This window comes from Nyctibius grandis, chromosome 3, assembly GCF_013368605.1.
Source record: "Nyctibius grandis isolate bNycGra1 chromosome 3, bNycGra1.pri, whole genome shotgun sequence".
Lineage (NCBI taxonomy): Eukaryota > Metazoa > Chordata > Aves > Nyctibiiformes > Nyctibiidae > Nyctibius > Nyctibius grandis.
The window spans coordinates 4,675,283-4,702,333 of NC_090660.1; the positions used below are offsets into that span (position 1 = coordinate 4,675,283).

The following is a 27,051-nucleotide window of genomic DNA, read 5'->3' on the forward strand; positions in this document are numbered from 1 at the left end:
AGAAGTTCCTACAGACTTCAGTGGTGCAGATGAGGTTATAACAGGAATGCTATCAAGCCCTTAAACACAGCAGCACTAACAGGTACTGCTATTATCAATCACAGATGGATGAAATAACATTTATCATTGTTACTAACTATGTTCCTTTTAAGTGTGACAAAGAAAAAAACCCCAAAGAGTTTCTGGTTTTTATTTTTAGTAGGTCTCTTACTTTGCTCATCATCTTAAAGCCTGTGTGCAGTATCTTCTTGGCTAGCTTGTAGTAAACAGTATCTGGTCTGTTGTAAGTCATTGCATTATCACACATCAGTTTAAAATCTGCCTGTAAAATACAAAACAAAAGAACTGTTAAAATTCCAAACTCCTTTGTTAAATGACTGGAAGACATCATTCAAACACGGCAGCTCTGTGAAGAACTGAATAATACTTTAGCAGCAGGCTCATGGAGTAAATGCAAGCCAAAAGGTAACAGAATTATACAGGTTTGAGCCCTTTTTGCTTCTTCAAGATGCTTTGTTTTGTTTGCAATTGCCTTTTTGGTTATTAAAAAAAACCCCAACTTTTCCCCGAATGCCAAATGTAACATTTCCTCCTTAGACAAATGGACCAAATAGAAGAAATGGAGAAATTAATAGAAGGACTGAGGCACCAAGGTAAGTACTTTTTTGGTGGTTTTTCCACCTTCGAAATCAGAATGGACTTGAGAAATACCTCGACATCAGAAAGAAACGAAGTGTCTTATGTATAATTTTAATTCTAGTAATTTGACCACTTCTTCGGTCACTTGCACTAAAATAAAAACAAAAAAAAGAAAACTTCAAAGCATAAGCAGCAGCCTTCTAGATGCTCATCGCATGCAACAAAAGAACAGAACAGCCAAGCCTGATTTTGTCTTCCCCTTTGAATTGTTATCTGTCACACATAATTTCAAGTAATTTTTACTGCTGCAAGTTCCCAAAACAAAGATGCAACACACTCCACTGTAAACAGAACCAAAAAAATTCACTGCAGGTTGCAAAAGCTTTTTCTAGGTTGCCTTTTTTCTCGTCAAATGCTACCGATCTGTAAAGCATAGAAAGCATTATTAGAAACTCTACGAAACACTGAATTAAAAATACACTATGCTTTTTGAAAAAGTAACCCACTGAGTTTACAGACCAGTGAACAGATTTGCTGAGACAAAGATTTTTGAAGGTTACTATTGCAGTTGGACACAGAAGTCTTTCTAGAGATTTTCTCTGGCACCCAACATTTACAAAAAATATCCTCATCCTACTGCAATCCTGATCAGATTCTGTAAAAACAAAAAATCGTTTTATTTCCTGTTGCCATATAGGGGTCTCAGAGCAGTGCTCTCCTAATCATTTAGTAGTTGTCATCAAGCCCATAGTAAGCAAGTAGGTGAACAGAGTTACAATTGGTAGTCTGTGACTTTCTATGGCATTTAAGCCATCTGCCTTCGCTTAATGAGACCATCACAAAAACAGAAATTGAGAAGGTGACATGGAGGAGCAAACTATGAGCCAAGAAGCAAATAAAGAAGCCCATGTGAGCTATACATCTGATGATGGCCTTTGAAGTGCTGCAGAAAAGGACAGAGAAGAGTCTTTTGCTTGCTCAACTTGGAAGTACACCCTTTTTTCAGCACCAAAACATGAGTTTTCTGCAGCAATTTCCCCTCTGGTTCTTGTGGATTTCACCCTTAGATTATTTATTGGCTGGTGACTAGCCTCAGCTAGTTGTTACAGGTATATCAGAAATGAAAGACAACCCTTTGAGCAGGCCTTGTTTTAGAGGTTAAAAACCTATAAACATCATTCTGTATTACACAGAATGGCAAAGGCATAAGCATAATTATGAGTGTACCTAATTATGCTTATGCCTTTGCACAAGGGACTCCAACCTCTGTCACTGTAAGATGGACAAACTTCTAGCAAACATTTATTGCTCCTCAGAGAATCAGCAGAAACCAAGTCCTTCTGAGAAAAAAGAATCTGTCAGTCTAAACACTACTGCAATTTTCTTTGTTTTTTTTTTTTTTTGGCTGCTATCCCACCAGTTTCATTATTGCAACCTTGCTTGTAACTAAATAGAGCCATGGAGCTCCCCTTCAAACTTAAAAAGTAAGTTGTTGAGTAAGACAATTCAGCAAGCCAACAGAATTTAGAGACCTGAAGCCATCACCAACAGCAATGCTACTATGGATCCTTCTTTACTATTTCCTATAAATCTCTACACATTTTTTGAAAAATAAAGCATACATAACAAAACAGAATAATCTTTGTCAAAGCACCTATAGGAAATATAAGCCATTATTTGCTCACCTTGCTGCACCTTTCAAAAGAAGAAATTAACCCTGAGGAGCAAGCCAATGCTCTCTGTCAAACCTACTGTTATACCAACACCACTCTAGAAAATAGCAATACTGAAGGCAGCTAATAGAACTTTATGAGTCAGTTAAAGAAAACTCATTTCCTTCCCAGAGCTGGCAACACCATGAAAAGATTTCTTACTGCACTGTCTGTACAACCACAATGCATCGAATGAAGTATTACAGCAATACACACAATAGCTAAGGCAAGGTGCCAATAAACTTGCCAAGTAAGTTTCTGCCAAAAGACCATTCCAAATGAAGTTACACAGAAAACAGGATAATTAAAGATAAAAAACATGTGGTTGTTACCGAATCTTATACAAAAATCATAGAATAGTTTAGGTTGGAAGGGACTTTAAAGGTCATCTAGTCCAATCCTCCAAGCTTCAGTCTATCCAGAGTTTTCTTGCAGACATGTCAAAATCACCTTTTAATCAATCTAACCAGGTCCAGATTTAAAAAGAAAAAAAAAAAAAGGAGCTCCAGGTTCTTCAACCACTTAAGTCTTTTTGATAGTCTTACTAATGTTTATGTCTAGCAGCATGAATTCCATAGAACTTTAGAGCATGTTCTTCGTTTCCACAGTAATTTGTAGTAGATTGTAGTAAAATCTGACAAATATAGAGCTTCCACAGTGAAAAACAAAACAAGAAACCCATCCTAACACACAGAATATAAAAAAGTGCTCAGTTCTGAAAAAATGCACATTAAAATCACAGAATCAACAAGGTTGGAAGAGACCTCTGGGATCATCGAGTCCAACCGTTGCCCTGACTCCACCCTGTCAACTAGACCATGGCACTAAGTGCCATGTCCAGTCTTTTCTTAAACACATCCAGAGATGGTGACTCCACCACCTCCCTGGGCAGACCCTTCCAATGTCTAATGACCCTTTCTGAAAAGAAATTCTTCCTAATGTCCAACCTGAACCTCCCCTGGCGAAGCTTGAGGCTGTGTCCTCTTGTCCTATCGCTAGTTGCCCAGGAGAAGAGGCTGACTCCCACTTCACTTGTAGACTGCAATAAGGTCACCTCTGAGCCTCCTCTTCTCCAGGCTAAACAACCCCAGCTCCCTCAGCCGCTCCTCGGAGGTCAGACCCTCCAGACCCTTCACCAGCTTGGTCGCCCTCCTCTGGACTCGCTCCAACACCTCAACATCTTTCTTGAAGTGCGGGGCCCACAACTGGACACAGGATTCAAGGTGCGGCCTCACCAGTGCCGAGTACAGAGGGACGATCACTTCCCCAGACCGGCTGGCTACACTATTCCTAATAGAGGCCAGGATGCCATTGGCCTTCTTGGCCACCTGGGCACACTGCTGGCTCATGTTTAGCCAGCTGTCGATCAGCACCCCCAGGTCTCTTTCCACCGGGCCGCTTTCTAACCACTCTTCCCCCAGCCTGTAGCGCTGCAGGGGGTTGCTGTGGCCAAATAATTAATGTAAGACAGGCTTCTACAGTTAAAAAGAATCTTCTGAAATAACTAAATATCGGTCAATTCACCTTGAATTCAGTGACTGATTTGTATTCGTTTGCTGCAATTTTTTCCTTCATCGTACCAAAATCCATGGGGTGCTTTATTATCATGGAATATCCAGGAGCGATGGCATCCGTGACTGGGAAAGCAAAAAACCCGTGAGGGTCTTTCCTAAAAATAAAAACAATACATTTAGATTTATATCAGCAAGCAAAACAATCATTGTTTTCATACCATGTTAATGGTATAAAAATAATAGCACTACTGAAAAAACACTAAAAGCACCCTCATGAAACAGGAGCATATTTGAAAAATCTCCTGATACAGGAGAGAATTTTGATGACACATACGTAGACTTTTGGAAAGAGATTCAGCTAGTTCTTGAATTACTTAATTATTTCTTGTATGCTTTCTGTGCTTCTATTTACACTCCAAACAGATCTTCTGGCGTCACTGAGTAACAACCTCTTCAGTTCTTCTTGTTCATGAGGTCCTCTAAAAATAACTAGTGTTTAATATTTTCGAATTAGTTCCAAATTCAGCTTATTGCTATGTAATAAAAAAAGGAAAATGAAATATTTTGTTTGTTGTAGTTTTTTTAAAAAAACCCATGAGGTACAGGGTTAACGTCTTATGGAAAACAATAACTTAAAAAGCCTCTCTAAATTAAGGGGATTATCAAGTAAGCAAAAGCCTCTCTAAATTAAGGGGATTATCAAGTAAGCAAGGATAAACTTGCTTTGGTATCTGACAGAGGACACAGAATAAAACAAAATTACATGAGAACAGTTCAATCTTTTAAACTATTAAAGTTCATAACTGTTTTTTAATTCCTAAACTAAGTCATTAATATTTAATAAATTTATAATGGCAATGTATCCTCTGCCCAAAACACTTCCCTGCCAAAAGCTAGAATTGCATAGTTGGTAATATGGTAATAACTGGTAATAACCAGGTCTGACATGGTTGCAAAGGTTGCAAAACATATTATAGCCAGTGTTCAGGCACTATTTTCAAACAGAAAACCAGGATAAGAAGCTGTTAAGAAACACATAAAAATATGCATTAGACACTGTTGACACAGCTGTATATACAATATGCCTAATACCTTTGAAGCTGGCGAAGGAAGTGTTCTAGTAACTGCTGGATCGGTGTGCTCTCATTTTCAGCTGCAGTTTGAGATGGAAACACAGATGAGTGCAATGGAACAGAAGACAGGTATATTTATTTATTTAAATATATAAATACCAGAGAGAAAATCTTAACTACAAGTACAGCTTGTACCAATCCGAAGGTCAATGAGACATGGATTTCAAAGCATAAGCACGTCAGATTTCTAAGCATACAGTAACTATTTCTTCTCCTTTACTACTTTCTGAGTTTTACTCACATTAACAACTAGTAAACATTAAATCAGATGTAATGCTAAGTCTAGTAATTGTAAAAACAAAAGGTATTATAAGGTGAAAGTAAGATGTTACGTATTTTTACAGACAAAGTGAAACTCCGTTGCTCAAACACTGCAGTTGGGAAATCCACATTCTTACAACATGTTATCCGTGCAATTTTGATGGTTTCTTTACCATAACACCCAAGAAATTAGCTTCTCTGAATCTTTTCAATCAAAAAGAGTGACAAATAGATGCAGATTTGCTGGCAAGACAGGTATTGATTATGATTTCACTTCCTGTACAGATTAAGCAATAAATACTACACGTTAATTACCTGTTCAGTGCACATACTTTAGAGAGACTGGCTTTAACGTGAAGTTTGAAAAACTAAAGAAGGATCCTGAAATTTACAATTAAAACTCCAACTCCTCATCATGATAATGGAGAGACATTTCCCTTCTTAACAAGGACAGGTAAGATAATCTCTATGCTTTCGAACAACATTTTCCAAGCAGATGAAAATAGAAGCCTTGTCAATATAGGTATTAGTTTTTAGCTTGTCAGTTTTTCAAGGCTCCAGACTACCCAGAGACATAAAGCTTTGACCAGAAAATTTCAGTTACCCCTATTAGGTCACTTTGACAGTTGATGGACACCATTCCTCAATTTAATGTGTAGTCATAATTAGAAAATTCCTCAACAAATTACTTGACCAGTCAACAGGCAGTGTTCCAAAGACAAGACTCAAAATATTCCTGAAGACCCAACTTTTTGCTACTAAGTTCCATTTCCAGGCATATGTGTACTGAGATCATTATGTATTTGACAATTCTTGTAAGTAAAAGTTTCCATTGGATAATGTTGCTTTTTAACTATCAAGCAATGGATACAGGTAGAGAAAGCATGGCAAAATCTGAAGGGATTAAACATGCAGAAGTTACCACACAAAACTAAAACCCAGAAGCACCAAGAGGAATATTGATTTTTCAGGTAGCAGAAAGTTCTGAATGTTGGAAAAACCAGCGTCTCTACATTTCAGCAAATCCTCGTGGCAATTTTACATTTTGGTACCTTTGACAAAAGCTTTGTTGTGTCTGCTTTTAAAAAACACCCAAGATGATTTAATTTTCACACTGCTCACCTGGCTGAGTTCTGCATGCTCTGACAGGGCGATCTGGAGGAGGTTCAACCTCCACTTTTTTCCCAGGATCAAAGTCATCAGTTTCTCCTTCTGTGTCACACTGTTCTTTCTCCCTTTTCCTCTTTTTCTCTTCCTAGCACAGCAGAAAGAAGACAGATTTTAGGAGAATGTACTTGGAATGTGCAATCCCACATACCAAAAGATAAGAGGCAGTGTTTTTTTGTTCAGAATACTCAATCTATATCTGAGCCATAATATGCTTTAAACAATAGTGCATACATTTTCATTGTTACTTTTTCAATTTTCTTCTCCAATTAAGACTAATATGTTCACATTTTGCTTCTTTGTATTTAATATACCGTTGTTCTATCATTAGTTACTGTACTTTTAATGAAACAAATGTTAAACTCTGCAGCTATTTATATGTAAAAGTGCACAATAATAAGCTACACCAGAGAGCAAAGGAAGTTAATTTACTATTCCGTAAACATCAGTCTGTAGCTCTGCTTTGATCAACGTGTTTTTGTTGTTTGGTGCATTAAACAGGAATCAATAAAGTATGTGATAATTTAGGAAGCCTACAAAGGAATTAATTTATGATCTCTTCCCGAGCTTCAAAGCAAAAGCATGCCTGAGCCATTCCCATAATCTTACAGTCATTGTTCATGTTCACACAGAAAAGGATACTTTCATTAACCTTGTTTAGACTACAGTTTTGTTACTTATCTATCCATTAGCTTCTTTTGCATGCACTAATAATGAAGTTCTTGCAAAAAAAAAATCCAAACAACCCCCCCCATACACAATTTAGCAAAGACAAAACAAATAACTTGATTTGATGGTGTCAAATCTTATATTAAAGACAGTTATTTTGCTACATTTCATGTCCCAGCCATACTTTTAGCTGAAACATTGGAAAATGTTTGTACAAAGAAAATTTTCCACTGTCTGCCCTGTATTCAAGAGCTTCCGAATGATCCTACAAGATGTATCACTTTGAAGTATACAAGCCTAACAAATGATTTATTTGTTCGAAATGACAGATGTTACCCATACACACAAAGTAGTACCAAAAAACTGTCACATGAGAATAATAAAATTACATGACAGAAGAGAATTAAAAAAGCAGAGAGGTCAGACAATCATTAGTATACAAAAGAAATATTGTTAAGATGAAATTGTACAGGTAACTATCGTCAACGCCTTCTGGCTGATTTCAATCTACCACCTAAAGGTTCAGCACAGACAACTAAGGTGACCACACCGTTTGCTACTAAAAAAGCCACAAAGCCTAGCTTGAAGGTTATTCTAAACAAGAGCCAACAAGACTATTGTACCACAGTACTCAACAGATTAGATTTCAGAAAGTTATTTTGGGTAAACATAGAAATTTCAATGTCCAACAATTTGGCATATCTCAGGAACAGAAATACAGTCTAGATGTATTTGTAAAGCTGAAAATACCCTCCTCAAAGGGTGGCGAAATACATTTCTGACCTGGTTGAAATATAAAACATCCAACTTAAAACCAGAAGCATTCACACCTACAGACAAAACAAATGGGTAAGAAAAACAAGCAGTTGCAAGAAACAAGCTTTTACTTTATTCAAAAAATCATCACAGGGATATCTCTTTTAAATGGGAGAAATACACCCACACGCACAAGGGCTTTCTACGCTTGTGAAGTGCCGTCTCCAAACAATAAGCTTCTTGCAACAGTGATTTTAAAAAAAAAAAAAGTTCTGGTACTCTGCACCAGATTTTAGATCTGATAAGCAAGCATGAAGAAGACTGGTACACCTGAATTCTAAAAATCATAGCTTACCTTTCTTTTTCTTCTTTCTTCATCATCTAGATGTTTTTCTTTTTCCTTCTCGGACTTTTTTTTCTTTTTTTTCTTCTTTTCTTTATGTCGTTCCCGCTCATGATCTGATCTGTCATCATAGTAACTAGAATCATGCCCTGACCCAGAAAGTTCAGTCACTTCACTTCCTCCAACTTTAAGCACCAGCTTTAAAGGTTTTTCCAAAGGCTTATCCACATAATCTAAATTAAAACAAGTAAAACATTTTATAAATGCACATAGAGGTGACAGCATACAGCAATTTTGCTTACAAGAATTTGCTGCAGTTTGAAGATATATGCAATACAATCCGGAGAGAAAAATAATAGCTAAGACTAACAAATCCAAGCTAAGAAACAGAATCACAGAATCACAGAATGTCAGGGATTGGAAGGGACCTCGAAAGATCATCTAGTCCAATCCCCCTGCCAGAGCAGGATTACCTAGATCATGTCACACAGGAACGCGTCCAGGCGGGTTCTGAATGTCTCCAGAGAAGGAGACTCCACAACCTCTCTGGGCAGCCTGTGCCAGTCTTTGGTCACCCTCACCGTAAAGAAGTTTTTCCTCATATTTAAGTGGAACCTCCTGTGTTCCAGCTTGCACCCATTGCCCCTTGTCCTGTCAAGGGATGTCACTGAGAAGAGCCTGGCTCCATCCTCATGACACTTGCCCTTTACATATTTATAAACATTAATGAGGTCACCCCTCAGTCTCCTCTTCTCTAAGCTAAAGAGACCCAGCTCCCTCAGCCTCTCCTCATAAGGGAGATGTTCCACTCCCAGTTGCTCAGCACATATTACACCATGACTTTCCACAAACCTGTAACAGGTGAGGAACTAACTCCTCGGCTTTTCCCGAAAACATCACAACATACTTGTCAGAGTAAGGGAGAACCAAGTATCGCTTCACCAGCGCGGTAACCGGAATCCACCAGTAAAGGCCGTAAGAACCACGGAAACGCCCGGTCTCCAAACACCCCACACCGGCGCCCCGGGGCTCGCTCCGACATTCGCCGGGCCCCTCCCCAGCCGCCTTCAGGCCCCCGCCCGCTTCACCTCGCCCCGCAACACCCCACTTCTCTTCCCCCCTGACAACGGGTCGGAGCTGGCGGCGTGGCCCCGGGGCGCTCGCCCGTCCCGGGCAGCTAACACATTCAGACCAGGGCCTCTCCCTCCAGGCGCTCCGCTACGACCCAGCCCACGAAGGGATGCCAGGTCCTACCGACAGCTAAGCGGGGGAAGGCGCAGACACGTCCCCGAGCACAAAGTCGGGTCCTCCCCGCTCTGCACCGCCCCCGGTTCTTACCACCGTACGCGGTGGCGGAGGCCGAGCGCCATTCTGCCTTCTCCGCTTTGTGTTTCTTGTGCTTCTTCCCCATGGCCGAGCCGGCCCCACCGGCCACGGCCTCCCCTCGGCCCACTCCGGAAGCGCTGGGGGCGGCCGGAATCCTTCCGCCGCCGCGGAGGAAGATCCAGGTCAAGGGGGCCGGGCCTGCGCTCGCCAGCGCGCCTTTTACAAACGGGCGGTGGTGGCGTCCCGGTGTGTCGGGCTCTCTCCGTCCTCGAGCAGCGTCTTCTTCGCTCTGCGTGCGGCGGAGGGGCGGCCCTCGTGTCAGTCAGGGTGCCGAGGGACAGAGGAGCTGCCCGGGCGGGCCTGTGTCCCCCGGTCGCAGCGCGCCGTTCTCGGGGCCGTGTGTGGCGTGAGGTGATTTCCTGCCCCCACCGTAGAGGCCCGCGGCGGGAGGAGCGGGGCGGCCGCGCTCGTTGGCCTCGCCGTGACCAAGGGAGGGAAGCGCCGGGCCCCGCGGTGGGCGGGGGGCAACGCGGGCGGGGCACGGCGTCTCCCTTGCCGGGGGGGGCCGGTTGTGCCGGTCGCCGGGTATCGGTCGCTGAAAGTCTGCTTCTCCTTGGTGTCGCTTTCCCCCTAGGCGCGAGGAGGATGGACAAAGCCGCCGGGGATTTGAAGCAGGCGCTCCCAAACGTGTGTGACAGCGTTCAAATACACGTGGAAGTTCATCAGAAATCAAGCAGGTCTCTCTGATCAGATCTTTACTTGCAGCAACTTGTGCCTGTTGCCTTTTGTGCTTGTGCTGTGCGCCTACAAGAGTGTGCAGCACTCTCCTCTGCCTTCTCTATACTCTCCCGTGAGTTTCCACACAGGTGTCTCTTCCTAAGGTTGAACAAACCCATTTCTCTCAGCTTCTCCTTGCGTGTCATGTGATTCAGTTTCATAATCAAGTTGGTGGCCGTATTCTGGACTTACTCCAGTATATCATTGTCCCTTGTACAGCAGAGCCCTAAACTGCATGCAGTTTGTGAGGCCGCACCTTGAATACTGTGTCCAGTTCTGGGACCTGCACTACAAGAAAGATGTTGAGGTGTTGGAGCGAGTCCAGAGGAGGGCGACCAAGCTGGTGAAGGGTCTGGAGGGTCTGACCTATGAGGAACGGCTGAGGGAGCTGGGGGTGTTTAGCCTAGAGAAGAGGAGGCTCAGAGGTGACCTTATTGCAGTCTACAGCTACCTGAAGGGAGGTTGTAGTGAAGTGGGAGCTGGCCTCTTCTCCCAGGCAACCAGCGATAGGACAAGAGGACACAGCCTCCAGCTTCGCCAGGGGAGGTTCAGGTTGGACATTAGGAAGAATTTCTTTTCAGAAAGGGTTATTAGCCATTGGAATGGGCTGCCCAGGGAGGTGGTGGAGTCACCATCTCTGGATGTGTTTAAGAAAAGACTGGCCATGGCACTTAGTGCCATGGTCTAGTTGCCATGGTGGTGTCAGGGCAACGGTTGGACTCGATGATCCCAGAGGTGTCTTCCAACCTGGCTGATTCTGTGATTCAGTGCTCCAGATGTGGCCTCACAAACAGCCAGTAGACAGAAAGAATCACTTTCCCTAACGTTTGCACGCTTGCTAGTGCAGCCTAAAATAAGATTGGCCTTATTTGTAGCAGGGGTACACTGCTGACTCATTGCCAACTTGTCCACCAGTACACCCTGGGTCGTTTTCTGCAAAGCTGCTTTTCATGCAGTTGGCCTCCAGTCTGTACTGTTGCCTGGGCGGTAGATGGAGAGACAGGATTTAGCATTTATTTTTGTTGACCTTCAAGAGGTTCCTGTCAAACCATATCTCCAAGCTGCAGAAGTCCCTCTGAATGGCAGCCCTGCTCTCTAGTATACTGACAGCTCTCCCTGCTTTGGTGTTATCCATAAACTTGTTGCAGTTGCTTTCCATCCCATTGTCCAGGGTGTAAATGAAGATGTAAAAGCAGTGTTGGTCCCAATATTTACAGCACCACTCCATCTTTCCCTGCCCAACTTGCTAGCAGCTCTGCTTAGTCTTTGTACAGCTAATCACAACCCTTTGAGCTGGACAGTCCAGCCACTTTGTCCATTTACCCAGCCCTTATCCTACCAATTTGGCTATCTAGATACTATGGGAGAGTGTGTCCAAGGTGTTGCTAAAGTCACAGTGTAAAATATCCACTGCTCTCTTTTTATCAGGCTTAAAAGACAAGGAACTGGGAATACATCACTGAAATTGCAAAATTAAATTAAAGCCTTTCTGAAATCTTAAAATGATATTCCTTTTCCTGTAGTTCTTGTCTCTTCTACTGGAATTCTCCTTATAGCATGTCCCCATCTTGAGATATCAGCTGTCTCGAGGCATAAAAGCATAACAGAGCTTCCAAGCTAAGTGTACCAAATTCAGTCTAGTAGCTTGGCTCTGAGTTTTTCTGGTTTTCCTAGTGAAAAGCAGTCAGATGGCGTAGCTGATTCCATTCTTGACATCTTCTAGCTGTGTCGTTCCATGTTCCCTGATATGACTGCAAACAGAGCAAATACTCTTCTTTGGCTTGTGTCACAAATGCACAAATTAAAAACAAGCATCAAACTTGTTGCTTTTGCAAACAAACTGAATTTGATAGGGTTTTTTCTGCAGAACGTTACGGGGTAGGGTTGAGTGGGTTTTGGGTTTTTTGTGCGAGTTGGTTTTTTGGGGGTGGTTGCGGGGGGGGGTTGGTGGGGGTTTTTTTGTTGTTTTTTTGGTTTAGTGTTGGGTGGTTTTTTTTTGTGAGATGGAAGCTGTTTTCCATGTAGGCTTAGTGTATGAAATAAAGCACTCTGATATTAGTTCATGCTTCCTTATAAATGTCAATGCCATAACTAATGCTGTTTCTTTCTTGTTAGCGTGGCCAAGAAAGAAGATATCAGGATGAGTGTCTTAAAGCTGTTGAACAGACATAACATCGTCTTTGGTGATTACAAGTGGACAGAGTTTGATGATGGTTTCCTTAACAGCAACGTGCAGTCCGTGTCAATTGTGGATACGGAGCTGAAACTGAAAGACAGACAGGTATTCACAGTTAAGAATGTACAGCTCTGTTCATTTGCCTATGAACTAGTTGTAGGTAGGCTAGTGATAGCCTAAGGACATAAGCAAGACAAGGTCTTTAGGACGGTGTAGTATCTTTTATTAGGCTGACTGGTATAACCAGGAAAAGGTGGATAAGTTGTTGGGCCTGCAACCCTTAGTAAGGTCTGAAACAGAAGTAGTAGGCTTCAAAGCTGAATTCCAGCTGAGAACTGTAACTTTCTTATGTTATAACCAGCTTTGAATGAGAAATACAATGTATTAAAAGTCTTTTTATGTCCATTCTAGCCTATTGACTTGAGCAAAAGCAGTCTTTCTCTTCATATTTTTCATCTGAATGAAGGAGGACCAAGCTGTGAAAACCTAGAAGAAGAGAATGAGGATATCATTGCAGCTAACCACTGGGTGCTACCAGCAGGTACCCTTGTGATATTTCCGGAAGGTCTAGAGAAATTACAATGAAAGAAAATCTTGGAAAGGCTAAAAGTGTTTACATAGGGTTACCTGTTAAAGATATTATTTGTATATATTGTTTAACTTTGTCCTTTGTCGATGGAACCGATATATTTGGACCTTCTTCTTTATGGTTTTGACTGAACTACTCCAGGTGATTCCACAACAGACCATTTATTTCTGTAATACTTGTGAATGGGTGGCAGTAACTGGTCTTGTGGAATAAAATGTATAGTCATAATCAGAAGCATGCAAATTTTTAACCCTACAAGCTGCATTCCAGATTTTTATTTGGAGACTCACAAGAAACTCATCAGTTTAAACATTCAATTTCCAAAGCCCACTGCTGGCTTCCAGCCCCCAAGACAGTGCTGCTCTTATATTTGGAACAAACAAACAAACTAAAGAGATTTAGAGTCCCCAGAGTGCCTTTTGAAAGGAAGAATAAGGCTTTGCTCTGCGATAGAGCATGGCCTGCCTGTCCCTATGTTGTACTTGGAGAAGTTGGATTGGAAGGAGAAGTACAGGTGTGAACTTAAGCTCCAAGGGACAGTGATTCTGAGACGTTTCTTGCTCTTTCCATCTTGTGAAAAGCCTAACTATCCATTACGTTTCTCTTTGGGAAGAATTCAATCTGATACTTTGACATTATTCCCATATTATTGTGGTTTATAATTGTTCAGTCTATTTTGCTTTTCTTTGCTGAAAGCTAGAAACTAACTGCTAGAAAAGATTGATACCCAAAACACAAATTTAATTTTTTATGCATTATTCAGTTATGTGCTTTTTTTCATCCTCTACATGTGATGTTTAAAAAAAAACCCTGAATTATGAAATCGGGCTTAGAACCTTCCTCCCACCCCAACTTTTCATAGCTCTTAGGGAAATGTAGGTCCATCCCCTATTGAGGGTGGAAAGAATGATATTTTTCCTTTCATGTTAAGAAATTAAGATTAATTTCTCCTCACAATTATTTGAGGAAATAGAAATTGTGAAACTGCTGAATTTGTCTGTTAGAAAGTAGTGTTTGCATTTTGAGAAAAATAACTCATATGTTTTTTTTCCATATATTTTAATTGCTCTTGTCTATCTGTTCTTAATCCTTAATTTATTTGAGAATAATTTGAAAACTGCTTTCTGCTGCGATGGTAGATTACAAGTTCCCAGCTTGATTTATCCTAAACAAGTATATAATATATTGCTTTTGCAGCTGAATTCCATGGCCTTTGGGAAAGTCTTATATATGACATTGAAGTAAAATCACACGTAAGTTGAAAACTAATAACAATTAAAACTGCTTGAGGAGAAGTAAAGTTGAAATGTAGCCTGTTTGAAGTTTGCTGCATCCAGTGGAGAAGTAATTTGGAAATCACCAGCTCAAGAAAAAATTGTCATGTCTGCTTATTAACACTTCTATATTTTGAAAGGTAGTATAGTCTAAGCCATTTTGCAAAGCTTTATATTCTTGTTAAAATCTCTATATAATTTTTAATAGTTACCTACCTCTCTGATGTACATTAACAAAAGAAGACAATGATGATGTTTTGAGATTAAATATCGTATCCCAGACGTGTATCAACATGTACTACTGTGAAGTCAGCTTTGCAAAAAATCTGTTTCCCTGTGAAACTGGATTCAGTGATGCTTGTGCCACAAATTACAATTTCTTCATATGCATTGGCTTATTCTACAGAAATCAGAAGTTTAACAGCTGGAGGTGTTGTTTTGGTAGCAACTTAAAACTTCTTAGAAGATTTTTCACTTTTGCTTTGGACATATTCATCAGCCTGCATGAAAAAGTCTAGGGAAGCGATCGTCCCTCTGTACTCGGCACTGGTGAGGCCGCACTTTGAGTACTGTGTCCAGTTCTGGGCCCCGCACTTCAAGAAAGATGTTGAGGTGTTGGAGCGAGTCCAGAGGAGGGCGACCAAGCTGGTGAAGGGTCTGGAGGGTCTGACCTACGAGGAACGGCTGAGGGAGCTGGGGTTGTTTAGCCTGGAGAAGAGGAGGCTCAGAGGTGACCTTATTGCAGTGTACAACTACCTGAAGGGAGGTTGTAGTGAAGTGGGAGTCGGCCTCTTCTCCCGGGCAACTAGCGACAGGACAAGAGGACACAGCCTCAAGCTTCGCCAGGGGAGGTTCAGGTTGGACATTAGGAAGAATTTCTTTTCAGCAAGGGTCATTAGACATTGGGAAGGGGCTGCCCAGGGAGGTGGTGGAGTCACCATCTCTGGATGTGTTTAAGAAAAGACTGGCCATGGCACTTAGTGCCATGGTCTAGTTGACAGGGTGGTGTCAGGGCAATGGTTGGACTCGATGATCCCAGAGGTCTCTTCCAACCTGGTTGATTCTGTGATTCTATGAAAAAAAGAGAATGTTCTGTAGAACAGAGTAGAAATTCACTTTATTAAAATACTGCACCTTGTTTTAAGGCTCATTAATTGCATGTTTTTCTAGAAGGGGAGAAGAAAATTGGTGGAAAAAATAACTTCAAAGAGGCTTAGAAAAAATGTACGCAGCATTCTTTGAAATCAGTTCTCTATTTCTTCATTGTGAAGGTCCCAAAAGATCTGTTGTGTCTTTGGTGTGGGGTTTTTTTAAATGATAAAGCAATTTTGGTGGCTTGGTATCGCTGAAAGAGAAGTGTGTTGCTATCAGCTGTACTTGCAGTGCTTCCCTTCTACTGGTACTCTTGTTACCTTGCAGTAAACTAACTGAGGGAACTAAATCACTAAAAGTGTTCAACTTATTGTGTGATGGGCTGATTTCTAATTCATTATCTTGTTTATAATACCATAGATACAGTATTCTCACATAAGTCTTTATGACCATCTGTAGTAAAGCAAAACATTCCAGTGGTTGTACTTCTTCATTTATAAGGTAAACATCAATTAACACATCAGTGTTTGTCTAATTTATGGAACTGCTTTCCAAATAATCTGTGAAGTGACAAGACTATTAAATTAGACTTACTGACCTACTAAATAACGGCAAGTTGATCACTGTTGACTGTAAGTGTACGTTGGTAAAAAGAAGTGGTAGCTTTTAATGACTAAAACTAGAACTACTTAACTTCTGTAAGAATAATTGTGATGAATGTTCATTCTTTAATTTATGGAACTGGTTGTGTATGGTTGGATTCTACAGACTCTGGAATGGTTGCTGTGAATTTTCAAAATATTACAGTGTCTATAATATTGAAAAACATGCTGGATGAAGTTCAGGTTGCAAAATGCTTGGGCATGAGATATTGCAGGAATACTATTGCATTGTCCTATTAACACAAATGGATCAAAAGCACATTACAGGTAATAGCAACAGAACTTAATATGGTGTCAGGTGTTATTATAGGTAAAAATCAGTATAGATTCACACCTGAGTTTCATATTAATTTTGTTGAAAGTGTTCTCTACTTCCTAATTCTAGGTAATTCTAAAATGAAGTAGCATTATTTTTAGAAGCAAGCATTTGGGGAAGTATGTGCAACTTCACAGAATCACAGAATGTTCGGGATTGGAAGGGACCTCGAAAGATCATCTAGTCCAATCCCCCTGCCGGAGCAGGATTACCTAGACCATATCACACAGGAACGCGTCCAGGCGGGTTTTGAATGTCTCCAGAGAAGGAGACTCCACAACCTCTCTGGGCAGCCTGTGCCAGTGTTCAGTTACCCTCACTGTAAAGAAGTTTTTCCTCATATTTATGTGGAACCTCCTGTGTTCCAGCTTGCACCCATTGCCCCTTGTCCTGTCAAGGGATGTCACTGAGAAGAGCCTGGCTCCATCCTCATGACACTTGCCCTTTACATATTTATAAACATTAATGAGGTCACCCCTCAGTCTCCTCTTCTCCAAGCTAAAGAGACCCAGCTCCCTCAGCCTCTCCTCATAAGGGAGATGTTCCACCCCCTTAATCATCTTTGTGGCTCTGCGCTGGACTCTCTCTAGCAGTTCCCTGTCCTTCTTGAACTGAGGGGCCCACAACTGGACACAATATTCCAGATGCGGCCTCACCAGGGCAGAGTAGAGGGGGAGGAGAACCTCTCTTGACCTGCTAACCACACCCCTTCTAATCCACCCCAGGATGCCATTGGCCTTCTTGGCCACAAGGGCACACTGCTGGCTCATGGTCATCCTGCTGTCCACTAGGACCCCCAGGTCCCTTTCCCCTACGCTGCTCTCCAACAGGTCTGTCCCCAACTTGTCCTCACTGATACAAATGCTTCAGTAGAAAGGAACTAAAATGTGACAGGAAAAGCTTTGTCTGGTCGGTTGACTACAACAAACTGAACAAATATGGAGCTGTACAACATCTAAACAGCACCTGGATTTTGAGTCTTTGACTCTCTGTGCTTGGGCAGTTTGTGTTTTAAACTACAGCACTGTAAGTGGGACGATGGAAAATGAAAATAATTTCACTTCCTTAAAGCATTTAATTTATTCATGCAAAAGTTCTGGAACTCCATTTGTGTCCAGTACATGCTATTCTTTTTCCTGAGGGCAGGAAGGAAATGAATTTCCAACCTTGCAGAGAGGAAAATTTGCCTATGACTAAAAGACATGAGCCCAATTTTTTTTTATGTACACAATAGACATAATGAGGAGATTGCTTCTTTTTGTATTTTCTGGTATGTCTCTAATTTGTGTGTCTCTTTTTCTCCTCTTCAATTAGTTACTTGATTATGTGACGACAACATTATTGTTTTCTGACAAGAACGTTGACAGCAACCTGATCTCGTGGAACAGAGTTGTTTTGCTGCATGGTAAAAATTATCTGTCTTAATTCGTTGCCCATCTGTTTATACTTTCCTTCTGGAAAAACTCGTGTTGCACTTCTGTGTAGTGAAATTAGATGTTCCAAAAGCAGCAGAGAAGTATTCTCTCTATAATACAAATTTAGATGACATGTAATGTCAGAATCACATCAACGTTCACATGTGCTGTTTTGCAGGAATTTAAATTCTAAAAATTACAATACAGTAATGATAGTAGTTTTTTTAATTTTCATTTTTAAGTGACTACTGCTTTTTTTGCTATAAAGTGCAAAAATAATGCAGATACTGAGGACATTAAGAGCCATACATTAGTTACAGTTCTATCACAGTATTAAAAAATTTGTTAGTTATGGCTTTATAGAAGCTTTTGAGGAAACTGGGAAATCAATCTGTGTTGTGTTATTAACTCTGCGTGTTCTGTTGCCAAGTATGAAGGCAGTACTCTTGCTAATGTAGTTATTGCTATCTCAGCGAAGCCATAATCCTCAGTCTTAGCTTACTGTGGAGGTTATACCATAAATGAGATTAATATCAACTGAATCTATTTTCTTGCAAAATTGAATAATTACAATTTTCTCATCAGTACTGGTATTCAAAAATAAAAAAATCATAGTGGAAATATTTGTTATGAGTGTTGGTTATACTTAAGTTATAACTGTTTATCAGTTTAGAAGCCCCAGGATGTTTTTGTTTGGAAAACTATTTCATACTGTTAACAGTATATCTATGAGAGATATATTTAATTTTAGTAAAGAGCTCATTATTACGATCACAAAGAAGTTAATACTGAGAAATCTATAACTGTTGTAATGCAAAATACATTTATGGTATAATGGCAGTACTGGCTTTGGATGAAAGTACTGTCATCTGGTTGATGTTACCAGCTTGTTTAGCACCCACACATCAACTTCCATACATCCATACTCTATTAACTCTGCTTGTACTTGTCTGTTTGGAGAAAGGCTGTGTGGTTCTTCCATAGGGTGTCATGCAAGATCCAAAAAGTTTGTCCCAAGGTAGAGATTTCTGGGGAAGTGGACAGATGAGCAAACTGGGCGTGATGTGTTTCTGATGTGCATGTTAGAAGAGTATGTTTCAGGAAGATAAAAGTTTAAGCATAGCACTGATTTTTGAGAATGCTGATAAGCATAAGCCCTGCTGGGGTGATACACTTTGCTTCTGTGGCTTTTGAGTATTTTAACTTTATGGTGTCTTCATACAAACTATTACACTAACTATACTAATAGTTGAAAATTATATAAATTTAAAGCTCAGCTCCAGGACTATAGTGGAGTAAGCAACCTTCTCAAAATACCCTGGTGTGCAGAGTCATTGTCTGCTGTTTTTTCATTCTACAATTAGTGCTGTAATGAAATGCAGTAGTTAAACAGATGTTACATGTCATTAACAATCTGATGCAGATTCTGTGTAATATATGGATCTGATTTCAAACCAGGCCCTCCTGGAACTGGTAAAACCTCTCTCTGTAAAGCATTGGCTCAGAAGCTGACAATTCGACTGTCATACAGGTGATAATTTTTGGAAATTTTTCACTTTAGCTTACTATTGTTAGTTGTTCTTTTTCAGTAGTCCAAAGAGATTTAATATTTGATTTCAAGTAACTGGTGCCAAGTGCTAATGTTCATAGTTCTTTTATAGTGCACCTGGCTAGCAGTAAAATTGGTCTGATAGAGAGACTGGTTACGATATTTTAATGCCTTATAAAATGTGTAATTATTTGTGCCCAGGTATGTGAAACAAATTCCAGTGGTGATATAGTCATTTGTTTGTGCTCACATTGTACATCAATGAATATTAAAGGACAAAGGATCGCAGAATATTGAGCCTGCTATTTGTATCTTCATGTTCAAGAAAGCCTGTTTTTAATAGGTAGTGATTTTGTAACCAATTTGTTTTGTACTTGAGTTGTCTGAATGCTACAGTCTGCAGAGGTCACTGTATATCAGACGAGCAATAAGAGTTAGCCTTGAACTTCATAGCAACTTAACAAATTTATATAAAAAAACAAGTTATATAAAATACTAGGTGTAACATAAATAATGTGTAATTATTGGAGTGATCTGACTCTAGCCCAAGCTGAATTTATGATGAACGTGGGCTATCTAATGTGTGGCTGAGATATTTTGTCCTAAGGATATCCATACAGAGCTAAGTAAATAAGCTTCATGCTTTTATATATATTCTTGCTATGCTGAATGAAATCTTACAAGAACAGAAGAATGAGGCCATTAGCATGGTAGCTGTTACTTAAACTATATTTAAATAGCACCTGTTCTAGTGAAGGAATTCTGATAGCAATTTAATATAAGGAATTTTAGTGAGACACATTTCTGGAAATTACAATTAAACTCAAAACAGGTATTATGTTTTGAAAAATAAGTAATTTAAAGTACTAATTTACTGAATTCCAGGGTTGAAATGGAGGCAATGAGACTTACAGAAGTTAATGATACCACTGACTTTTATTTACAATAGAGTTGATACTTCTTTTTCCCTTCTTACTTTAGGTATAAGTATGGACAGTTAATTGAAATAAACAGCCATAGCCTTTTCTCTAAGTGGTTTTCTGAGGTATGTATTGACGTAGCTAATGAAGTAGGCACTGTTTTAGAAATAACACTGTTTCTGTTGAGCTTATTTCATAAAATAAGTCTGTGCACCAAAGATTACTCAGAATAATGAATGTGTTTGAGAACACTTAGAAGCTATATTAGAAAGTTACTTTGAAAAACAGATATTTCCATTTTTAAATATGGTAAGGCTTGGAAAGTTGTGTGATAAGGAAATAGTTAAACATATGCATATGGTGTCTTTCTAGAGTGGCAAGCTTGTAACCAAGATGTTCCAGAAGATTCAAGAGTTAATTGATGACAAAGATGCTCTTGTATTTGTTCTGATTGATGAGGTATGATTCTAATAGCATCGATGTACATAAAATTTAGAAGAATCTAAATTCCTGCGAGGGAACTGTGATAATGGTCATTCGTAAAGAACGATAAAAGCGTATTTATGCTTTTTTGTAAGTTACATAACTTTGTGCAGAAGAGTGAATTTTAATCTTGACTACTGCAGATTTGAGAGATTTGGGAGGAACACAGTATGGTTTAGTAGACAATTTCCAGCTGAAAATGGAGCAAAACCTTTCTTGGTGGAACTTCCCTTGCTGCTGTGTGTTTACAAGTGGAGTATTGTTTTAAACTTCAAAGTAGCTTGGATTTGTATTAATTGTGCTCTTACATATGTTGTAAAGCTCTAAAAAGCATTATTATGGTTCAGTTCATTGTCTAGATTCTCTTCAGACTTGCATACATAAGCAACTTAGTAAGTACGTAACTTATTAGCTTTGTTATATTGGAGTTTCTATGGGAAGCTCATTCTAAATTCAATGTATTCATTATTCTGTTGTGTGTGTTGCCCCCCCGCCCCCGAAATTCAATTAAAATGAAAACCAGCCTCTGTTCTGCTGTCTAAACAGGGACTTCACTCACTACACTTTCCTTCCTTGACATTCCTTTCCCTATCCCTGTAAATTCTTACTTAACAAAAGATTTTGAAGATGAAGCTTTACATACCAGACACAAGGATCTGAGGTGTATTGTCCGGATTATTTCCAAATATACAATCTTTTGTGGTTTTTTTTGGTATTTGATGATTTTTTTTTTGTTGCTTGTTTGTTTGTTTGGGTTGTTTTTTGTAGGTGGAAAGCCTCACGGCAGCCCGCAGTGCCTTCCAGGCAGGCACAGAGCCTTCAGATGCTATTCGTGTGGTGAATGCTGTGCTGACACAAATAGATCAGATTAAAAGGTAAACTCATGTTATTGCACCAGCAAAAGGTAATTTATAATTTCAGGATTCCTGCTAAACCTTAATTCCTACTTAGAATCCTAAACCAAACTGGTTAGTGAACTATCCTTTGTTAATGGTGCTAATTGTGAAAAGAAATAGGAGTAATCCAACAGAATACTTTGGATGCAACTGAGTGAACAATCAAATCTACAGACAGTATACTTAAAGCTAGGGAGAGATACAGGGCAGATGGTCATGATGTCTGCTTTGGAGAGACAAGAACGAGATCAGTGAAGAATTCATTCATTATTTACAGCTTCTGGAGGTCAATGTAAAGCAGACTCACACAACACATTGCTTAGAAGCAATCCTTAATGCTGCTTGCTCCGCTTTGTGTGCTGGATTTAGTGCAGCATACCATCTCTTATTTTGTTCCTGCCACTTCCCTCCCCTTTTGGGCATCCTTGGCTCTTCACAGAAAGAAAGATGCCCTAGTATTTGACCCTGTCTTGCGGCTATTTAAAGGTAAGTGGCTTATTCATGCATAAAAGTTCACAGGTTTCATCTACAAATAGCTATGGTTAAGAATGTTCTTTCAGTATTTCTTAGAGCAAGGAGATGTTACTTCTCTTTTAAACTCACTCTAATGTCATCCACAATTAGAATGTGTCACATTCCCAGTCAAACTACATACTTTCTACTGAATTTAAATGGAAAACATGTAGATTAAATGTTCAAATTTATGAGTCTTTTCATAATCTTTTTTTTTTTTTTGTGGCAGAAACTATCCAATAGGCTCTAGACAGTTAATGCATATCACTTCTAAAATCAGGTTTGAGAAACTATGGACACTTGAGAAGCAGCTGAAAGAAAGAGACTATGTGTTAAAAGAGATTGGTGATAACTTGCCAACAGCTTCAGATCATTTAATGTAATTGGTGGCTGACGAGTGATGTGACTGCTTATTGCATGAAATGGTTTGAGTCATAAGAAGGAAGGTATCAATTTGCCAGTCACAAAGATAATTCTTGTACATGTGACCTAAAAATCTGCTTTTATCTTGAAGGTATCCCAATGTAGTTATCCTGACTACTTCAAATATTACGGAGAAAATTGACATGGCCTTTGTAGACAGGGCTGACATAAAGCAATACATTGGACCTCCATCCACTGCAGCAATATTTAGAATATATTTTTCTTGCTTGGAAGAACTGATGAAGGTAATATTTTGAAAGCAAGACTGTAAAATGTCCTGTTTTAATAAATTTGACATTTTAATCATACTTCCTAAATAACAAAATTACACAAATTTAATTCCTTCTTTGTATTTTCACTCTTACTGTAGAATTTAATTTTGAATGTGTTTAAGTTTTTTGTACAACAGTGTATAACTCTTCTTTCTAGTGTCAAATAATATATCCTCGACAACAGCTCCTGACACTCAGAGAGCTAGAGATGATAGGCTTCGTAGAAAATAATGTGTCAAGGTTAAGCCTTGTACTAAAAGAAATCTCAAGGTAAGATTCTGAAATTCTACTTTTTTTATATATATATATATATGTGTGTGTGTATATATATGTGTGTGTGTGTGTGTATATATATGATGAGTTGTGGAGTGATGTCTAAAAGTAATTGAATTTCATAGCAGCTAGAGTTCTGAAACATCTCATTTTTTTTCTGTTAGGGTTAGTGCAAAAGCTTTCAGGGACAAAAAAGTGAAAGCGACCAGGATTTGCCAATATTTCTTAGTCTCAGATGTGGCTTGGCTTAGTACTGCTTCTGGTTTCTGCTCTGCCCTTTGAAGTCCTCTGGACAAATTGCTGGGTGGATTAGTGAGATGCCTCAGGTTTCAGTGGATATTGTGAATTGTAATGCAGTTTAGCAGAAATAGCATTAGCCTTAGTTCCTGCTAAGAAAGTGTCTCGGAGTGCCTTGCAATCCACTAAGTCATTTTTTAGTATCGAGATATAAGTGAACAGAAGCAAAGAGGAAAGGAGTGAAGTGTAAATGGAGAGTGTTATGATTTGCTGAGTATGCTAGTAGAGCAAATAGCCTTTCACTGCAGCATAACAATTCTTAAAACAGTAAAAATCATATTCACAATAGGACAAGAGGACACAGCCTCAAGCTTCGCCAGGGGAGGTTCAGGTTGGACATTAGGAAGCATTTCTTCTCAGAAAGGGTCATTAGACATTGGAAGGGGCTGCCCAGGGAGGTGGTGGAGTCACTATCTCTGGATGTGTTTAAGAAAAGACTGGACATGGTCTAGTTGACAGGGTGGTGTCAGGGCAACGGTTGGACTCGATGATCCCAGAGGTCTCTTCCAACCTGGTTGATTCTGTGATTCTGTGAATATCAAGCAATATTTTTTCCCAAAGTGCTGGTCCCTATGGAACAAAATAAAATAACATTCATCAAGTCAGGAAAATGTGTTTTCCTTCTGTTCCTGAAGTATGCAATCTTAACCAATGAGGAGTGGAGTAAAAGCAAGTAAGTTTTTCCAGGCATGGAGGTTTGGGTTCTACATACACAGAGTGGTGCTTGGAAGGGATGGAAACATATATCAAGTAGGTGAGGTAAAGGAAGCTGTATGGAAATGCTGGGAAGAAGGAGATAAGCAGTAGCCATGAGGTCCAGCCTTTAAAATAAATTTTTTAAGTTCTTCCAAGTGTGGATGGAAGGTTAAGTCTGTACCGTACCCTTTCAGTGTGGACATTCCCCCAAATTCATCGGATAGGGCATAGTGATACGAAGGGCATGATAAAAGCTTGGGCAGGCAAATATGACTGTGCTATTTCTGTATCCTTGCTTGCTTTTCTGTACCGTGTAGCCTCCCATAGGCTGAAGTTGTCTGTTCACTTCCTGCTTCTGCTAAAAGTGCTGCAAGTGACCTGCTGAGCTGGGAGTTGAGTTTTTTTAGAGGAACTTACGGGAGAAACGCGAAGAGGAAAGGTCATCTTTTAAGAGTGGATATTTAGCATTTAAGCAGCATTTGTCTCTGTTTTACTACAGAAGAAGTGAAGGTCTTAGCGGCCGGGTCCTGAGAAAACTTCCTTTCCTAGCACATGCACTTTATATTCAAGTAAGTTTATTATATTCAAGTAAATTTGTTCTATTCATTATATTTTGGTTTTGTTTTGAGACAGGTGGGAAGACATTTGGACACTGCCTGAAGTAAAAGATTGGGCCTAAAGCCCCTTTTTAATGTAAATCCCACTGTTTCTGCAGCTTTGTAAACTGAAACATTTTTGTGCTGCCCATAATTTAAAACGAGATCGGAGGAAACGGGTGGGGTTGACCTGTCCAACAGCATTCTACTTTTAATTAAATGTTGTGACGGAACATTTGTACTGGTTCTCTGATAATTTCTTGCTGAAAGAAAACCCTCTGGCACTTTATAAATAGTATTAATTTGTTAAAATCCTTTTTTGAAGCAAATCCACAGTAATAGTGATTGACTCAAGACTTTGACATAGCATGACTTTGACTTTACCATGCTAGCTGGTTTAAAATCAAACTGCAGTTTTATGTTTTATAGCATTTTGAAAATTTTGTAACATGGAAGTCAAATATTTCTCTTTTAAAGACTGTGATGTGTACGTAAAATATTATGCATGCCTATTGCTGTAGTGTGTCTAACAAAATGTTCTCTCATTTTCAGTCCCCTAGTGTTACAATGACAACATTTCTTCAGGCTCTTTCACTTGCAGTAGACAAACAATTCGAAGAAAGAAAGAAACTTGCAGACTGTGTGTGATACTCTGCTCTCTTATAGTTGTCTGTATTGTTAATGCTGAAAGCTACATATTTTTCGTACAAACTGTGCAGCTTCTGTTCATCTGTAAAATAGATTGTCAACACCTTAAAAAACCTGGAATGCCTATTTAGTTTTTCAAAACATTCCTTAATAAACAATTAAGAAATTTTACAGCCTATTTTTCAAAAGCTTTATTTCAAATGCCAATAAGTGTACTGTAAAAAATTCTTGCTAAAAGTCAGTTTTCATTTTTTGCAGTTATTAAAAGTGGGCAGACTTCTGTTCCTTGTTTCTTAATCACTAACTTTCTATCCATGCATCAGTTCTTATATTTCTGACTTCTTTTATATTTTTAATAGCAACACCAGTTCAGTCTTTTGATCTGATACTTCTGCCATAAATGCACTATTTGTTATTGCTTCTGAAATAACAAGCATGAAACTGAGAAGGATTTGAAGTGCTCAGTGATGGCCCAGACGTTTTCTACTGACATCTCTTTATCTTGAAATTTAATATCAAGTATTACTTCTTTTAATTACATCAGATTCAAAAGTTTAAAATCAAGAGATCACTTAATTGTATTTTGTAATACTACTTATTGTGTTGCAAGGACGTGAACCAGAGTGGACCATGTTTTCTCACAGAAGAGTAACTACAATGTGTAAGAAAGGTTCTTTAAAATGCATGAAGTTTGGTTTGGTTTTGTTTTATAAACATGACATAAAAGTTACAAATCATTTGTGAGAAAAACATCTTATAGTACAAAAGCCAGGAAATGTCTGCATCCAGTTCCTAAAAGAGTCAACTTTTATGTGGTAATTACATATGCTATATAATACTGATTACAAAACTGTCAACTCTTGTTTTTCTTTTGTACTTACAAGTATTTTATCTGCAGTCAGCTGAAAGAATGAGTTCCCAGATTAGAAGTTTAATTTTTCTTAAATGACGGTAAAATAGTGAGATTTAAGTTGATGATATCCAGTTAATGCATGCCTCATAGCTGTTGGTATTGGAAATGCTTTAATGATAGTGCGTTTTGTTACTTCCTTGTTTGTATCTTTTAAGTCAGTGTTGTACTATACATTCATGAGATGAAAGATTTAGTCATGAACTATTTTTATTGATGAACGCTATAAACTGTGCATTAAAAAATTGCACAGAACTTGTCAAGTGCTAGCAAATTTTTATTATGGCATCTCTACTTATGTAAAGAGACCGTCTTTGTTAAGCATATCTAAGTGTCTGTTCATTATATTACTTTTGAAAATGACTTACTAAATATTATTCCCTATCCACCCCCCAAAAAAAGAAAGGGGATGGGTGAGAGAAGATTGTACCAAATTCAATCACTTGCAATTTTGTACTCACAATTTTTCCCACAGTCATTGTTTTGGAAATACTGGTACATGCAAGAAACTTGGATAAGAGCCAGGTATTGGAAAACTGCTGAACAGCAAAATTTTATACAGACTCTAGTCCATAGTGGATTTGTGGCTTTTCAAGTAAAGAGATTTAGAGACTTAAAATGAGTGTTCATTCCATACAGGTGTATGTGTGCCTGTATTCATGACCCATGTAATAGATATTGGAGTACTTCCATGGTAATGCAAAAGCATGGAATTATCTTCTGCTTTGGATCTGAGATTCTTTAAGAACTGTAG

The 27,051-nt window shown here is 39.2% G+C and overlaps 2 protein-coding genes across 10 annotated transcripts in view; one reads left to right on the plus strand and one right to left on the minus strand.

The window, feature by feature from the left end:
• The window catches only part of BRD9 (bromodomain containing 9), a 26,570-nt gene extending 16,873 nt beyond the window's left edge, over nt 1-9,697 (minus strand). For 3 of the 7 annotated variants that reach the window (XM_068396393.1, XM_068396392.1, XM_068396391.1), the window contains exons 1-6: nt 9,533-9,695; nt 8,207-8,427; nt 6,382-6,514; nt 4,958-5,018; nt 3,876-4,020; nt 212-322 (exon numbers count right to left, since the gene is read on the minus strand). In XM_068396393.1, coding sequence (XP_068252494.1) covers nt 212-322; nt 3,876-4,020; nt 4,958-5,018; nt 6,382-6,514; nt 8,207-8,427; nt 9,533-9,605 — 744 coding nt within the window. In that variant the 5' untranslated portion in view covers nt 9,606-9,695. Of the gene's footprint in view, nt 1-211; nt 323-3,875; nt 4,021-4,957; nt 5,019-6,381; nt 6,515-8,206; nt 8,428-9,532 lie in introns of all 7 variants that reach the window. The other 4 variants (XM_068396390.1, XM_068396387.1, XM_068396389.1 and 1 more) reach the window with 2 other exon arrangements.
• TRIP13 (thyroid hormone receptor interactor 13) overlaps nt 9,370-27,051 on the plus strand; it is a 26,649-nt gene continuing 8,967 nt past the window's right edge. Inside the window, exons 1-14 of one of the 3 annotated variants that reach the window (XM_068396394.1) lie at nt 9,370-9,441; nt 10,155-10,257; nt 12,413-12,578; nt 12,885-13,014; nt 14,260-14,315; nt 17,721-17,811; nt 19,280-19,352; nt 20,352-20,415; nt 20,663-20,749; nt 21,542-21,648; nt 22,697-22,850; nt 23,035-23,147; nt 24,643-24,712; nt 25,292-25,504. In XM_068396394.1, coding sequence (XP_068252495.1) covers nt 9,435-9,441; nt 10,155-10,257; nt 12,413-12,578; nt 12,885-13,014; nt 14,260-14,315; nt 17,721-17,811; nt 19,280-19,352; nt 20,352-20,415; nt 20,663-20,749; nt 21,542-21,648; nt 22,697-22,850; nt 23,035-23,147; nt 24,643-24,712; nt 25,292-25,387 — 1,317 coding nt within the window. In that variant the 5' untranslated portion in view covers nt 9,370-9,434 and the 3' untranslated portion in view covers nt 25,388-25,504. Of the gene's footprint in view, nt 9,442-9,829; nt 9,932-10,154; nt 10,258-12,412; nt 12,579-12,884; nt 13,015-14,259; nt 14,316-17,720; nt 17,812-19,279; nt 19,353-20,351; nt 20,416-20,662; nt 20,750-21,541; nt 21,649-22,696; nt 22,851-23,034; nt 23,148-24,642; nt 24,713-25,291; nt 25,505-27,051 lie in introns of those variants that run through there. The other 2 variants (XM_068396395.1, XM_068396396.1) reach the window with 2 other exon arrangements.